The sequence below is a fragment of the Halichoeres trimaculatus genome, unplaced genomic scaffold, assembly GCF_033239565.1.
Source record: "Halichoeres trimaculatus isolate MK-OKI-2021-1 unplaced genomic scaffold, fHalTri1.1 fHalTri1_scaffold_19, whole genome shotgun sequence".
Taxonomy (NCBI): Eukaryota; Metazoa; Chordata; class Actinopteri; order Labriformes; family Labridae; genus Halichoeres; species Halichoeres trimaculatus.
In genome coordinates, this window is record NW_027437197.1 from 13,731,368 (window position 1) to 13,748,450 (window position 17,083).

A 17,083-nucleotide genomic window follows, 5' to 3' on the forward strand; every position below is an offset into this window, starting at 1 on the left:
GCTGGGGTGCGCTGTAGTCCACATGTCTGCTGGGGGTTCGCAGCCCCGCAACAGTGGGCGTCTTTTCTGTACAGCCTATCTCTGTAATGAGCCGGTGGGCCTCTCTGACCGGGTTAACAGAACAGTGTGACTTCACTCTTTGGCCAAACTTGCTGTTGAATTTTCCAAAGATTGTAGAGATTATCAAATTGCACATCACAACAATAGTACAGCCTGGGTGGCCTGTCGATCAGGTTACAGAGGAAGGTGGCTGAGATTTAATCCTGTGAAACACCAGCCCAAGCCGGGAAATGTCAACACACACGATACACACGGTTACAAAAGTAGTTTTTTTATTAAAACATACAGAAACATAAATTAAAAAAAACACTGAATGGAAAAACGTCTATCAGATGAACATCTTACAGGTATGCTACAATCTTATAGAAGAAACAATAAATCCATATTGCTTTTGGCTAGGCAAGTGCACACAGAATTGTCAAAATCAAGATACATAAATATGGAATTAAAAATGAAGCCCCTGTGTTTGAATAACAAAGCGTGTCTACAATTTCCTCTAAGTGCTGCGTAATGAATGTCATACAGACACAAATATAAATGATTTCTACAGCCAGAAGGCCACTTTAACAATGACCTCACTCTGTACTTCTTTGGCTAATAAATAAATATTTAGTGCATATTCCCCATTTAGCTCAGTGAAGAGCCAAATGAAAAACAAAATTTAAGTTAAAAATGAACCAAACTCAATTTGGTTCATTTGGTTTAAAGAAGACAAGAGTCTATTCATGTCACGTATGGTTAGACAGTCCAGCTATCTGCATCGCCTGTTGATTGTCATAGAAATAACAAACACGTGTCATCTTGTACATCGCCTTCAGTGAAGCAAGCACTCGTGAGGGTTTAAGACAGAAATCTGGAGAGTTTGGAGCACTTGACCTCCTGTTGTAAGTGGTTTTGGTGCCTCAAACATGGCATGAAGTTACGATTCATTTTCGTTCGTCTAGGCATGGCAGGCGTTTTGTGGCATTTATTTTGACTAAACCCAGGACAGGTGCTCAAATTACAGACTGTAATACCCAACTTTTTGGTACCATTCTGTTTCTTCACCCCAGAAGGTGGAGCTAGAAACACTGTAGTCCATTGATTAGTTGAATGGATTGTCACTTCTTGTGTGACAGCAGTAATAAAGAACAACACATAACCCTGCCATGTTTACATCTCCAGTCCACTTTATGAAGATAACTTCCATTCTTTCTCTTTATATATGGTTAACTGTCTTCTTTGTTGGATTTATCAGCAGGGCACACTGTCGCGCTGCTATGCCATCACACTATAACATAGCTATTCCCATCCAGCTTACACGCCACCAGCCAAGAAGGGCACAGTTGGCCGTGGAAACACAAATAGGATCATGGGGCTTTTGAGACAGAGAGGATGCCATAAATCCTAATTTTACTGCTTATTTCTGATCAGACCGATGAGTGACTTACTGCATTCTCGCCCCCTTGTTCACACTTGCAAAATCTTTCAGGTACACATATGTGCATTCACTTCAGGCCTCAGAGAGCTGCTGTTCTTATTCTTTTATAATCTGCTAAGTAGAAGCAGATGCTCTTCCAGCTTTAGTGCTCTTTTCAGACTTTTATTCAACATTCAGCTTTGATAAATCCTTTCTCACTGCCTCTTTCTGCCAGAACATCTACTTCCTCAGTTGCTCCCTTTATAGTTTGTTGGATAAGTGCATAAACATGTCTTACGTCTTATTGCTGAAATCTGAACTGAAATGTATTGAGAAGCTCCAATACAAACAGCAAAGAGATAAAAAGTCTGTCAAAAAGATATAAAAGTCTAAAAATAGTCCAGTGCTATTTAGTTGAGAGCTGTGTGTCTCATTGTTGGGTGTAAGTGCCTAGACAAGTTTTACAGGTGATGTCCTTTTCCATTAGTCTCTAAGAATGACTCCAAGGCTGTCAGGTGAAGAACAACAAACAAATAACAACATACGTAGGATAAAAAAAAAAACACTTTTTGACAACTTGACATCATAAATCAGTGGTTCTTTGGCATAGAAAATGTTCAGTAGCATGTCCGCTCCCTGTGTGTTAAACTTTCAGTTGCCCAACTTTATGGCCCCAAAATACGTCCCTTCTCCTTCCCGGTCCAGCATCCAGGCGTTGGACACATTGACAAACAGAGCGTCACCACTCTCCAGCCGGACCCCCCGGCCCTGGTGGGCACAGTACATGTTATAGCTCATGTTGTCCCAGCGCATGGTGCTGCCCGCCTTCATCAGCAGCAAAGGCTGCTTGCTGTTTGGGTTGCTGCTCTGGTTGCTGAGCTCGTGGTAGACGTACTGAATGAGCTGAGTGTTGCTAACATCCACCGCTGGCGTGCCCGCTTGCCCGCTGCTGGTGTCCCTCGGCATTAACCCGTAGTAACGGAAACAGGTTTTGGCGTAGACATAGTAGAAACCAGACTCCTTCACCCGCAGTTTGCCCTTCTCATAGTCCATTTTGTGGCGGTACGCGTGCACTTCTTCCCAGTCGATGGTGATGGCCTTTTTCTCACCTTCTTCTTAGAAAAAAAACAGATAAAGAAAAAAAGACAATCTAGGTTATTCCATTCATTTAAGAACAGACTAAACCTGGGTAACGTAAAAGTCTTAGTGTTTCCCGTTTTTAAAGTGATGCAAGTGAATAATGCTGCTCTTGAAGCTACACGCCAACATTTTTTTTGTGCACCTGGCCGTTAAAAAATTTCTTCCATTTTCACATGATGCCTAATGAGGATTCTGCAGTATGGAACTGCAGTATCAGCCCTTTCAATTCATCTGACAGGTAAGTGCGTTGAGAAATAGCTCAGTGTAGTGCTCCTCCATCTGGACTCACCCTTTGCATATTCTTGGTGGCTTTTGATTGGTAGATGAGCTGACGGCAGGCTCTCTTTGGACTTGCACCGTCGGTTTTTCCTTGTGTCTCTCAGAGCGTTCAGCACCGGCTCCGTTTGCACTTCCTGCAGAAAACAGGAAATGATGTCATCAAAAAGACTCCTTTGGGGTTGTGTGTTTACCCTTTCCTCTCTGGAAACTTCAAGCAATTAAACTGCTCAACTTTTTCTTAGAGAATGATACAATTTTGCCTTTTTTCTTTTTTTACCACAGCCTGGCTCTGCTGCCTCTTCCAATAACCCTCTGCGTATGTGAAATCACGTATGTGTGTATATCCACATGCACTGCTAGCTGGATTTTACAGCTCTTGTTGTATTTCGTGGCTGGCGGCTACGACAGGGAGGCCTCCCGGTGAGTGTAACCTTTCAGATAGATTGCTCTTTTCAAGGTTTTGGCACCAAGAGTCTTTGGATTCTGTTCAGCCGCCAAAGAGCTGATTCTATTCAAGGCGCCGTCATCCGCAGTCTGTCTTCCTCAGGCAAGACGAAGCATATACACTGAGAGAAAACACAGTCTCCAAGCAAGTAAACACTTACTGTGCCAGAGCTGCCAACTCTGTAACACATCTGGCATGGAATGAAAATATCAGGAGTATTTTGTTTTCTGACTCTACCTACAGACTTAATCTCACGCAGGAGGTCTGAGGGACGCTGGGAAACTGCTTTTTCTGGATGGTTTCAGTTACAGAGGCTTGCAACAGTTCAGAGCTACAGCAGCAGGATGAACCAACTTGAAAAATACTTTAATCAGAGTTTAATTGAGTCAGTTTAAAATATCTAAAAGCCAAAAAAACTACAGAATCCAGCATTTTAAGGAAGTCCTCCTTGGATAAATATTCATGAAGTGTCTGCATGAATGGACTGAATTACAACTGTCTCACACCCCTGAGAATATTCATAATTGACTGACTGAATTTCATCTTGTTTGAACTTGATTCTCAGGGTAATTTCCTCTGACCTCATCTTAGGTTGAGGTGAAATCTAATCTCATCTTTGCTCTGCAGTCAAAAAAAGGTAAAAGGGAAACAGAAAATGTTAAACATAGTGACCTATGAAGCACAAACACACTGCTACACACTCCAAATAAACTACACAACCGAACAACACCATTAACAGTGTTTTGCAATCCTGCACCTGTGCTGTGCTATTATTACTGTCAGGTATTTATTCTCCAACCAGCTCCAGACTCATTTTCAAACTAAGATTAGCTCCGTCTCTCCTCCAAAAACAATTTGCTGCACAAACATGTTTATAGAGCAGCGTCTCGGAATGAGACGGGGGTAAACATCATCCTGCCAAGGCTGCAGAGTAATTGTGAATGCTCTCCAAATAAGCCCTGCAATGTGGGATCTATCTTGATTTGTGGTGCGACCACACTGTGCCTCTTTAACCAGAGGAGAGATTTAGACCAATAGGAGCAGCTCTGCAGCTTCCTGATGGACAGAGTGATCTAAATGTGCCAACATGAAGGACGAATGTCTACCTCCACCGTCAACGTGCAGCTACGCCTGGCTTCATTTCACATGTTCGCTCCCTGAATTCCACGAAGCATGCAGGCTTCAACTCAGCCCCTTAACGACACACCGCATTCATCAGTCAGCGTCTCCATTATGTTGATGAGTGGTTTCTAGGATGCTACACTAGAACAAAAGTGCTCTCACTCACAGCTTGGCCACCAAAGCCGTTTGTCTCTTTGTGTTCCATCAATCAGATCTCTCTCCACAGACGGTAAACACTCGGGTCATGAGCCGGGTCTGAATCACGGTCCTGTTCTCACCACTCCCGACATCGAACTGACCACATCCCAGCGCGGCTGAGGCCTGGCCTGCACATCCTACCTCACATCAAAGCTGACAGCGGCTCTCGGAGGCTCTCTTACGAATCCTCTAGACTGTCAGCGGCGGTCTGAGAGCTGACCCTAACACAACACAGCGTGGGCCAAGTGGACCTGTCACCCAGACACCTCATAAAGCTCCCAGCACGTCTCCCTGCACGTCTCCCAGTGCTCCATGGGAAACAGCCGAAGGCTAACGACACAATGAGCTCCTCAGTTCAACATCAGGCTGGGTGGTTTGTGTAAGAACTCCACCAGGGATTCCCAGGGCAAACACAAATACATAATTTCAAAGGAAATTAAAGCATAATGGGAAACCAAACACCAGCGAGGCAGAGCACCGCCTTTATTCTGCTTTGTTTGACTTCCTGGATGGATTTTTGACTTTGCTTTGAGAAACCTGCGCCAAAAGTGGGGCGGCAACTTCCAAACAGGGCTTAGAGAAAATATGACTTCAGCAATTAAGAATTCTTATTTTACAACTCTCTCATGCTACTGCTGCTCATCAGAGGAACTCTGCAACCACTGACGCCAGAGAGTGACTCATAGATGGAGGATGCAGCTTTGTGCACCGTGTCAGTGAGAAAATAATCAAACTGTGGTAAAATGCTGAATGATAATTCATTTTCAGCTACATTAAAGCCCCAGAGGTGTTTTCCCGCTGCGGTCTGACCTCTCATCAGCCTCTCTGACCACCTGGAGTTCAGTGTTTTGCTTTACAGGAGCTGTGGTATGTGCTGAAACACACCCATGGGGAAACATGACGAATGTCAAAGTAGCAGATTAAAATCGTATTTATTTTGTGCCGCTTTAACTCTTCTCTTCTCAAAACATCACTGCTTTGTGGCACGTACTGTATGATGGAATAATAAAACAGTGACAGGTGAGATATACCTGGCATGCTTCAGAGAAGTTTTAAAGCTGATGGCTTAGGAGGGATTATTCTTACTGCTTTTTTTTCCTGCAGCAAAATTTCACTCTTTCATCAACATGACACAGATCAATCAGAGCAAATCAACAAATTCTTGGTCTAATGACTTTAGTTTGTAGAAAAAGAGACGCCTAAAGCATTGTCTGTCTCCTGTGTCTGTCCGTCTGTCTGTCTGTAAACTGGTTATGATAAATGTGATGGTATTAAAACCAATGACCTGTTGCAGTATCGTCTCTTTCTAGCTATACTGCACTGATTTACAAAAATACCATTTGATAAATAGTTTGCTAACACAGATCTCTTGCAATGATTATATTCTCAATGTGTTTTATCCACCCACCACTTTATGGTAATGTAGTTGTCTTTCTTTTACCATAGGACACTCATAAAACACCTAAACTACAACACAACAAACAGAGACTGAATGAAAAATCAAAGCATTTAGGTTTTGAAAGAGAAGTCAAATGCATTAAACCTGCATTACTTCATGTAGCCACAAGGAGGTGACTCAACTTCTAGTTTCACATCCACTTCGATAAAACATGATGCTACTTCATAACTTATGGTACCATTTGGGGTCAAAAAAGACCAAAAAGCAGAAGATGTTTGAGGGTGGGGCTACTTGTGATTGACAGAATGACCTGTCTGCAAATCTGTGTCCACCCCAGGCCCCGAATACAGTCTAAATGCAAGACTTAAAGCTTAAAGTGGTCCAAAAAAATCAATGGATGACGTTGTCAGGGTCTAGTTTGTGCACATAGTTGATGATAAAAACAATAACTGAGTCGAGAAAAGGAAGCGTTTATCAAGGTTTTTAGGCGAACGATCGATGAAATATGAAGAAATTATCTAAAAGGATCCTCAAAGTATCACCAAACATGATACTGCATCACTCAGTTTTAGTCTGGATGAGTGTTTTAAGTGCTGTAGCAGGAAGCAGTCAGTCAGAAGTGTTTCCCGTATTGCAGACTGTGGGTGTGCTGTGTTGTGAGGTTAACCCAGGGGTCACACTCACCTCTATGGGTCGATGCGGTGCCGTGGACAAATCTACCTGCAGGGAAACAACACACAGTGGTCAGAGGTCAGAGAGGCAGGAGTGATAAGTCAACACAGTTACTCTCTTCCTTATGAAGAGACAGTTTCTCTGACAGGTGTGTGAGGAAGCACTGGCTCATTTGGTGTGTGGGAGTGGGAGGTTGGGTTACTCTGCACATGTAGATCTGCATTCCTCTGCAGCAGTTAAAGTGATCTAAGGATGAAGCAGTTGTTCTCAAATCTCCTGGGAGTGTGACAGTGAATGTGCACATAGAAAATCAAATTCTACTTTGAAAAAAAAAAAAAAAAAGTCCAGGTAAAGCCATGCCCAGTTCACACCAAATATCAGGCGAGAAGGATGCCCACTTAGACCTTATTACAGTGTTAGACTCTTTGTTTGAGGTATTTTTTTAAATCTTATGTACACACTCAGCTTGAAACACATGTTTGTTGAGCGTGTTTGAATCAAAGCAGCATTTCTTAAATCTCCCCCCAATCAGCACATTCCTCCACAGGCACGGTGCTGAGCAGATTCCAGCTCCCCTCCTCATCTCCAGGAAGTTCTTTTACAGGTGTTGAGGGCAGATGATGGTCCGCTGCCAAACTCCGATCCACACACAAGCCCTGACTCACTCTCAAAGTGCTACCATATGAAGCTGTCATCGTGAGAAAGGGCTGTGTTCTAATCCATCTCTACATCTCATCAACCTCTCCTCAATCTCATGGGGCTTGAGGAGCGCTTTTCTGCATCCCTCTCATCATAAAATCAGGCCAATCCTCAGATTTGGAGCACAGAAGTAACTGCGACCATGTAATAAAACACTACGTCCCTCCTTTAGATTATCTTCCCCCAGTTTTCCTCCTTCTGCTGCCTCCCTTTTATTTCTTTTCTCCCTCTGGCTTGCTTCCAGTAACATAACAAGCTACTACCACACGACAGAGTGTTTATGCCAAAAACAAGCCAGAGAAATTTAACACACAAACACAGAGACAGAGAGAGATGGATGCTCCCCAGGTGACCCCGGAGCATCCTGACAGAGCCGGGATGCGGTCTGCTCTCTTGGCTTGTTGAAACATGACAATCATTCAACTCCAGAACCACCATCCAGTAAGAAAAACAGCTGAGGCAGAATGTAAATGTTATTTTACAAGTTCACTGACACTCAGATTTCAAGAGAGCAGACCTGACAGGAGGCTAAATGGTTCATAAAGGCACATTTTGTCTCCGGATCCAAATTTGGCAAATTGTCACAACATCCAAGAACTCTGCCGATTCCCTGGAACCAGTTCTATTTCGTTTCTACTCCAAAGTTTACAGCCCCTGACATGTATGAATTACAAATACAATCCCGGATGGCATGTAAACACTGAAGAATAACTGCAGCCTGGAGTCCTCAAGTGAAAACATCTGTATTTTGCAAACAAAACATCTTGCACGACTGACACATGGAGGATCTGCTGTTAAGCTTCAGATGTTATCTCCGCAGAGCGGATGAACAGAGCTGCAAAAATCGCTGCTGAAGTAACCTATCTCTTTGGAAACATGCATCAGGGCTTTGTTAGATTGCAATCAGCTACATAGAGCGTTTTCACAACACGGGGAAGACGTGTTTCAACGGCATGCCGCCAAAGCGCAGCGCCTTCAAAGAGAAGCCAGGAAATCTTGGCGCACAGATTTGCAGAACTGGCCCACAGCTTCTGTAAAATCCTCCTACTTAACTTCTGAGAGCGAGCCGCCAACTTTATACAGAGCAGCAGAACTTGTCTGGCAGTTTATGGCATTATAAAGTTGCGCAAACGTCGCCGCGCTATCTGAACCCGCTTTGAGCATAGAAGAAATCTGTTGACAACATTTGGAGATAGATGTTTACACACAGAGCAAGAGCTTGAGTAATCCTTCATACGCACAACAATGACTCTGCAGAGTGTGTCACTCGAGATCTGAAAGCACACCACACTGTGTCACTGAACCTACCTCCTGCAGGTAACCTGTCAGGTGTAATAAGATTGCCACGCTGGAAGCCACCTGAAGCAATCCCATAACAGCGAGGGTTCCGAACAGGAGGGGCCGGTACGTGGGCTCCGAGCTCTGCACCGGGTGGAAGCGGTGCTGTCCAGCCTCCATGTCGACGGTGTTCCGCAGATAACCTCTGTACTCGCCGTGGGTAGCTGCCATGATGCGCGCTGAGAGTGAGCGTTGCGCCCCGGGGCCAGGTCAGAGAGAGACTCGCTGCTAGGAAGGAAACAGACTGAAACTACCGAGTCCCTATTATCAGCGGTGGGTGGGCTGACGGAGCGCGGTCCCTGCTGCAGCCAATCAGAAGGATCCTCTCGCGCTCAGACGGACGAGGAAGAAAAGTCAGGAATAAGACTGGAACGCAAACCTCCTTGAACCGGATCGACCTGAGCGCACGACAGGTACAGCGAGCTCTTTATGGCTCCACGGGCGCTTTACCGAGACTCACAGACACATGATCCTCCCCTTCTCTGCGTCCACACCCCCTGTGACACACACACACTCACACACATACACACACTGAGGCTGCAGCCCAACTGGGATGGAGTGAAGAACAATAATAGTTTTATCTCATCAGTTATCAGTGTCCACGCCTTTGAACAACAAAAAGATTATCAGTTACTGAATGCACCTCACAGTCAAAGCCCAAACATGCATTTTATCCCTTTAGCCAGGATTAACATCTATGCAGAAACCTAAGATCCATCAATAATAACACCTTTACTTAATCCTTTTCCACTAAAGAACCCAGGTTACAAAAAATGTATGTGTGCGTTTAATGTTTAATGATACTTCTCAACTCTCTGAAAAGTTTAGAAAGATTTGAGGCATATTTGGAGGATATTTGTCAAAAACCAGAACAGATACGAGTTTTGAGGGAAAAGGTGACATAAAACTCATCAAAGTACTAAACACTTTTACTCATTTATTTATAATTTATTCATTCATTTTGAGACCACTTTTCACATGATTATCACACATTTCTTCTTGTTTACGGAGAATGAAAGGTTTGGTCATGTTGTGGTTTAGTCTCATCCCAGATCAAATGTCATCTTCTTGGTTTCACACGAAAGACTTATTCATGCAACCTTAAACTTAAACCATGATGCACTTTTAGCTGGAACTAGTTCAAAAAGTCCCAGACAATTAAGATCATTAGTCAGTTTCCCACAGATGCCTTACTTCTTGTGAATCCTTTAATACGTTAACATTAACATTCATACAAATCTCCAAACTCCAGAGATGCATGAACAGATGCCCTGACTCCTTTCAACAACCATCTCCGAATGAAGCACTGCAGGTGCAGAGATGAAACCAAAAGTGAGATCATCTGTTTGCACTTACAGTTTGCACGCTGACCGCAGTTTTCTTCTTACTGTCCTTATATGGCCTCCAGGGAGATTTTAGATGAAGTCATAATCAGCGCTGACATTAAGCATATCTAGGCATGCATCGTTAACAGTTTGGTACTTTTGGAACTGTGGTTACAGTCAAAGAATGAGTTTCACAAGCTTGCACACATCAGCTAAAATTATATTTATAATGAATTTCTTTTAAACTAGCTCTTCTCTCAAGCTTCACTCATCCAGTACGCTAGATGACTAAAATGTCAGATTTGAAGCTTCAAAGTGGTCAACCACTTTGGCCAACCAGGACTATTGATTCTTCATTCTCTTCTCTGACACTGATGAAGCACATAAAAGTGGAAGAATGTTTAGAGATTCCGCCAGATAATGTTATATCAGACGTAAAATAAGCCTGTTCATTTAAAGCAGCTGTAAGTATCTGTCAGTGTGTGTGGACTCTGGCGCCCCCTGTGGACAAAGTATGCAGAGCCACAAAGAGCATTAGTAATCCAGATTTAGTCATCTTTAAAGGGCAGTATGTTTGGTAATGATGCTAAAGACCTGGATTTATAAACATTGATCACTTTAATCCGGAATAAGCTCTATGAAAAAAAAGGAGTTGCTTTGTTACAGACCTAAAACGCTTTAAAGCTTCTCTTTAGTCTTTATAAATAAATCTGAAGCCGCTGTGGTAAAATGAGTGTTTTATAAGCATTTCGCAGTCTCTAGTTCAGAATATGAATGATATGTTATCATTTTATAAAAGAAAAAACCCTCTATAACTGAAAAAGGAGTATGCTTTATAAAAAACACTTCTGAGACAGTGTAAATGAAAAGTAAAACTTTTATCTTAAAATCTGTTGTGTGCACAGTCACTGTGACGGAGCAAGTTATAATCCATTATAAACTTGTTCGACCCGTTTGAACGCAGGTGATGCTCTAAGTGGAAGATATCTTTGTCACATAGAAAGAATTGATTCCATCATCCATTCCTGACGTGTTTGTTTGAAAGAAATGAAAAGAGAAAATAACTTCAAACAAAGAGCGTAAAGGATTTTTTTTTCCAGGATAAAACAGTGAAAACAGATGACAACAAACCTGGATTTCCACTCTTACATCAAGTGAAGACACATTACTGAAACACAGTGAGTCACAATGCATGCATGTGTGCGTGCATGTGTGTGTGTGTGTGTGCGTGTGTGCGCGCGTGTGTGTGTGTGTCTGTAACAAACCTTCCTTTATGAGCAGACAGATGTTGCTTCCTCTCACCTTCATGTAAGGACTCTTTCATGAGCTGACCACAGATGAAGGAGTGACGTGTTGAACTATCAGTCCTTTGTTTAGCTGGGGCTTTACACCTTTTTGATTGCGTTGCATCAGCCGGGATTAGCCACGGTGCTGAACAGCAAACAAAAACTTTCCTCTTTCAACACTGTAATGAGGATCCTGGTCGATGACTGTTGTTGCTTTGATGGTGAAATTTAACCATTGTGGTGTGGTGCTTTGGCAGTGAATTAAAAGTTGCCACAGTGACGTGTTCCTAGGTGTCTGTTCAGGCTGTTTGTGACGTGTGAAATGACCTCAAGTACACCTGCACAGGTCATGGAATATCATTTTTCTAAACTTTCTTTTTGCATATTCAATATCTTTGTAGAAGTTGTCCAAACTCCACTGCTTCTGTAGTGACTCTACTCGAAAGCTGGAGGACGGAGTCAACCTGCAATGGACCGGACACAGATCTGGTGGAAGTCCAGCTTCAAGCCACTCTGTGAGTTAGTGCAGCTCAGAATAAAGCTGTAGCCTTTAGTTTTATAGATGGAGGTAATGCTGAAGAGTAAAATCTGCAGTTCCTAGAAGTCCACAGAAACTGGTGGAGAAATTTTGCATGACTAAAACTGTGTGTCAAATCAAACCAAAGAAGTATTGTCTTTATGAAGTATCAGTCAAAGCTACACTTGTTGTGCTAACATATGAAATTAACGATGCATGCTTTAAGTGAGGCCTTATGGGATGAGGGAACTGTGCAAAAGTTTCTGCAGAGAAACAAGGTCACTCAAACTTAAACTCGGTGACACAACTTCTGCCACGGTCTATAAAAAGTAGATGATGACAGATGGAACTATTAATTCCAAAGTCTCCTGTTAGACTCGCTTACACATGCATTCTCTGAAACGGCACAATAAGGTATTGTCACGTGCAGACTGCTGGACCACCTCATTAAGGTTGGGTGTCCACAGACGGTCCCGCGGTCACGCATCGCGGCTCTTGCAGCATCTAAACATGGCAGTGGCTCCTGTCAGCCCAGAATGTGACCTCCTTAACCTCCCCTGTTTCCCCAGTGCCAGCAGAACAACAGCGTAGTATTTGAAAAGACAGCAGAAAACGAGCCTCCGTTAGGAGTGTGAGTTATTTCAGGCAGATGCAGTGACAATGGAAAGGAGGGGTGGGTGTGAGAGGTTGGGTTGTGAGTTTGCGAAATACAAGCGAGTTTTCTGGGTGCCAGTGGAGTTCATGGGAGAAAGCTGGCTTTTTATACGTACCTCCCCCCTGAAACCATCAAACCTCATGGCGCTACAATCATTTAATACTCCATCATTATAGGCTTTCTAACTTCATAAACCACACACATGATTTCGGTTATGTTGTAGTACGACCACATTCCTCCTCTTACTATAACTCTCAGTTTTACGGTGCTCGTTGTACGCTGCCCGTGTTTGTGCTTTTCTCTGATTCTCCTCGCGTTGTTTCAGAGCAGACTCATAGACTTATCGTTTTCTGAAGACCTTTTGAACTCCTGTCCCGACCTCCTGCACTTGGCAGGCTGTGGCGTGGTCTTGGCACCGGCCCTGGATGTGGTACTATAAAGTGCTCGTCTTTGGTTAATACACCGTGAGAACCCGTGTTTAGCTGTGGGTTTCCTTTGCCCTCAGCTATTTCCTGAAGGAGTTAGGCGCTTAGTTCTGCAGCGGGGAATAGCAGGGGCATGGTTTGTGTGATTCTCAGGTGTGTTTGTTTGAGTTGTATCACACTTTTATTCATGTGTGTGCAGAGAAATGTCCGTGTTAGTGTTTGGACGCTCCCTGTGCCCCATGCATTTTGCATTTTGCCAGAGAGTGGAACTTGATGCTCTTTCAGAGGATGACAGAGAGCCAAAAGCCCCAAAGCTGAGGAGGGAGGGAGGAAGGGCAAGGGCAGGCAAAGAGGGAGACAAAAGCTCTTAAAGAAATGCACACAAAGATAAATTTGAGACTGAGTATTTGGCTCTATCGCCAATGCTTGCTTTGTTATGAGTGTTGGATTATCTCTGGTTTTAGGCCCATTCCTTCATAACCAGAACCTTACGCTCAACCTGATGTTAAACTGAACAATGTCAGACTCACCATGAGCCCTGACGTCAGCAACTTGTGCCATCAGACTGTAGTAACACATAGCAGAACCACTGTGACGTCTGCTGACTGCTTCTTTAAACCCAGCCTTCACTCTTTTGGCTGTGGCTGTATTGTTTTAATGAAACCAAAGATGACCGGGTAGATTTAGAGTGAAGCAAAGGACTAAAAACTATGAAGTCTGCACTGGTGGCTAATTCATTATCAGGCTAATAGGCTTTTGAATATTGTGTTTTCCAAAGTAGGAGGTTTTACTAGAGGAGGTGGAGGTCGAATTAGCTGCTGGATTTATGAAAGGAGAAGGAGCAGGAGCCAAACTTCTTCAAGCCAACAACAACACGGGTGACCACAAATTTACCAATGCATGACCAACGCTGAACAAGCAGATACAGATACCTGCTACACACTTTTAGTGCCTTTTTTAGCAGCTGAAATCTGTATTCTGTTACTGTTTCTGCAGAAGTATGCAGCTTAGCTTCCATGCAGCCACTTCCCCAAGTTACCGATAACTACTTTGCATTGTGCATTGATAATGATAAGTACAATCCAACTCCAAACAACCCAAACTGCTCCTTTAACTGACATTAAAATATGAAAATGAGCTCCAGAGATAAAAAAAAAAAAAGAATCCACTAAGAATCTGTACTCGTGTTGATTTCTGCTGCAAAGTTTCACGTTTTTATGTCTCTACCTCAATGGGATTGAATGGGACCAAATGGGATTTGACTCCCTTTGGAGCCAGCCTCAAGTGGCCACTCATGGAACTGCAGCTTTCTCATTTGCATTTCTCTTTTTCTCACATTTTCTCAGAGCTTGTGAATTGTTTATGCCAGCTGAGGTACTGGGGTCAAGGAGGATGAAGGTTCAGGATTCGCAGACAGAATGCGGCGTCACAGTGAGCAGGATCCGGTCACTTTGGTTCAACCCCGTGTCTATTTCAGCTTCACAGCAACCAGCATGATTCCACTAGATTCAGCTTGTTTTGCAGCCAGATGGGTGAATGCATGAATCTGAGAGGCCAAAAATAAGGGAATGATTTCAGCTGCTGCCTGGCACAAATATTCAGTGACAGGGAGCGTTGGTGCAGCTGCTGTTGGAGTGTAAGGTACAGATTCTTTCACAGGGAAAGGACGAGTGTTAGGAAACTAAAACAAGCCCAGATTGTTCCACTGTTTGTTATCGCTCTCTTTTATCTGATGGAAAGTCTGTTTTTGAAGACTCACGGCTTGAAGACAAGAGGACTGTCTCTCCCCTCGCTCCCACATCCTCTGTGGTAGGAAGGTCATTCAGAGTCTGCCTCGAAACACACATACACATACACACACACACACACACACACACACACACACACACACACACACACACACACACACACACACACACACACACACACACTGCCTCTCGGACTGTCTTTCGTCTCAATAAAAACTTCATACACTGCCGCCTCCATAGCAACCCCAATGTTTACACCCGGCTCCCCTCCTCCTCTGCCAGCTGTCCCGTCACATCACACCGGCCTGTGGTTTTATCAAAACTACATATTTGAACAGCAAATTGGAGCGATGATCAGCTCAAACAGGGATATTCCAGACCATTAGGCGGATCGTGTTTCAGCTGATGTGTGTGGGTCTGAAAGTAAATCAGGGTGAGCTCTGAGCACAGGCTAAGGTTCTTTTGGACACTGAAAAGAGAAATGTGCTATAATGACATGTTGGCTCATGCTGCTCAATGTATATTTTACTGGACTGTTATATTAATGCAGCGCCTTGGATTTCCTCTGGCACGTGGGAACAAGCTGTAGGAGGTGTTCAGACTCCTGCCAAGAGGGGAAGAGGAGTTTGTGCAGAAGCAAAGGTAACTGTTTATTTTTATAGACCAATTATATAATGACACAGTTTGTAGGAAATAATAGTGCTGATGGAGTCAAACTGCCCCACACGGGATGATTGATTAAAAAATAAATCTCAAAATGATTCAGGTACAATAAACTGAAAGTAAATCAAAAGCCTCAAACAGAAAAAGAAGACTCCAGGTGCCGTGATACAGCGAGTGTATGTTTTCTATCAGCCAGCAGGGGGCGACTGCACTAACCAACATCTTGAGCAAAGACAAAGTAATCCACTAGCAGCAGACTGACAACCTGACATTTCCATGACTAACCCTCCCAGCATGTCTAAAACACGTAGATAAAGACTCATAAATTGGAAACATACTGTGTGTTCTTTGCACACCCACACGGGGACACACAGCTGCAGATCCCTGATGGACTCGTTCGTCTGTGGGAGCCAAGCTGACCTTGTTTAACATGCTCTTGAACACACATGTCAGCCCCCCCAACACGTTCACCACATGTTAAACACTCTGTCATCACTCCCCCGATGGTCCTACATCCTTTAGCCCTCATCTCCTCCACTTTGCGCCTCTGCTTCCTCTCTTCCTCTCTTCCTCTTTTTACATCATACTAGAGACTTTGTTCTCTCCTCAATCAAGAGATTCATCCCCTTTATTTCATCGCAGCAGTGGGAAATGGGTTTCTAAATCATGCATGAAAGCATTGCTTTAGAAAACCCAAGCTCTATGTTGTATGGAGCCTGTGTTTGCAACCACATGGACTCAGAAGGAGTGACTGAGGCACAGAACATGCTTTATGTAAAGCCAAATAGAGTCCCCTGCAGAAAACGCTCATCAGATGCATTATTTCTGATGCATCATTTCTGATGCATTTGCAGATTGTCATCATTTCTCCCTATGTCTAACGTCTCAAATATGCCATTTAATTATGGGCACAGAAATCCTAGTTAAAACAATGGGTCATCGTATGACATGGTGCTTCATGAAAGGCGTCAACCCCAAGTCTAAATATTAAGGCCTGAAGAGGAGGGAGTAGTGAAGAGCACAAGAGCAAATCAGTAAAGTCTGTTGATATTCACCCTCTTGGACGACCTCTGCATTTCGTTTATCTCCAAGCCACATCTCTCTTGTGAGACATTTAGCCCGACAATGGGACATCCATTGCCAGTTTGACAGAAGAGGAGGAGGAGGATGGAGGATGGAGGAGTGGTAGAAGGAAAAACACTAGAGCAGGATGAGCATGACATCAGCAGGAGACGTCTCTTATTCACTTAGCGCTGTCAGGATCTCCCAGACTTGACCTCCGCTTCCTCTCTGTGGTCACATCAAAGTCTGAAGACACGACCCACGCTGTCATCGAAGAGGAGGAGGAGAAGGAGGGTGTAAGTGTCGAGGAAGCACCCTGAGGTCACAGACAGAAAGAGGATTTGACAAGATGTTTCCTCATCTCCAAACCCAAACTTACGCACACACCTGAGTCAATAAGATGTGGGTGTGAGCAGACGAAACCATGAAGCATAAAAACATTCACAGTCTGTATCTGCTTTTCCTGCTGAAGCTAAAGGGGGCTGCTTGTTCTTTTTGTGAGTCAGACAGGCTCACTGACCCTGCTCGGAGATAATACCCAGCATTATTTACGGTGTTACCAAGGTCCAACTTCTGTTTTCAATCTGGAGAAGTCAAAACAGAGCTGACGGATTGGGAAACACCAGCAGTCCCTCTTGACTGTGACATGTT

The 17,083-nt window shown here is 43.7% G+C and overlaps 1 protein-coding gene across 2 annotated transcripts; it reads right to left on the bottom strand.

Annotated features, from left to right (window-relative positions):
- Positions 1 to 392: 392 nt before the first annotated feature.
- On the bottom strand, positions 393 to 9,182 carry tnfsf11 (TNF superfamily member 11). 2 transcript variants are annotated; one of them, XM_074695686.1, is made up of 4 exons: positions 8,718 to 9,182; positions 6,727 to 6,758; positions 2,889 to 3,012; positions 393 to 2,571 (listed from the first exon to the last, which is right to left on the bottom strand). In XM_074695686.1, the coding sequence occupies exons 1-4, from the start codon at positions 8,920 to 8,922 to the stop codon at positions 2,111 to 2,113; spliced, it is 822 nt and encodes a 273-aa protein (XP_074551787.1). In that variant the 5' UTR covers positions 8,923 to 9,182; the 3' UTR covers positions 393 to 2,110. The 2 variants fall into 2 exon arrangements, with proteins under 2 accessions (XP_074551787.1, XP_074551786.1); XM_074695685.1 differs by having other exon boundaries at positions 393 to 2,574.
- Positions 9,183 to 17,083: the final 7,901 nt, after the last annotated feature.

Bases quoted from the DNA above. Each gene is read 5' to 3' on its own strand.
- tnfsf11 (XM_074695685.1), bottom strand. From the start codon at position 8,922: ATGGCAGCTACCCACGGCGAGTACAGAGGTTATCTGCGGAACACCGTC. The intron at 6,759-8,717 runs GTTCAGTGACAC...CCCTGCAGGTAG, and splicing joins AGGTTACCTGCAGGAGGTAG to ATTTGTCCACGGCACCGCAT. The intron at 2,575-2,888 runs GTGAGTCCAGAT...TTTTTTTCTAAG, and splicing joins CCACCAAGAATATGCAAAGG to AAGAAGGTGAGAAAAAGGCC.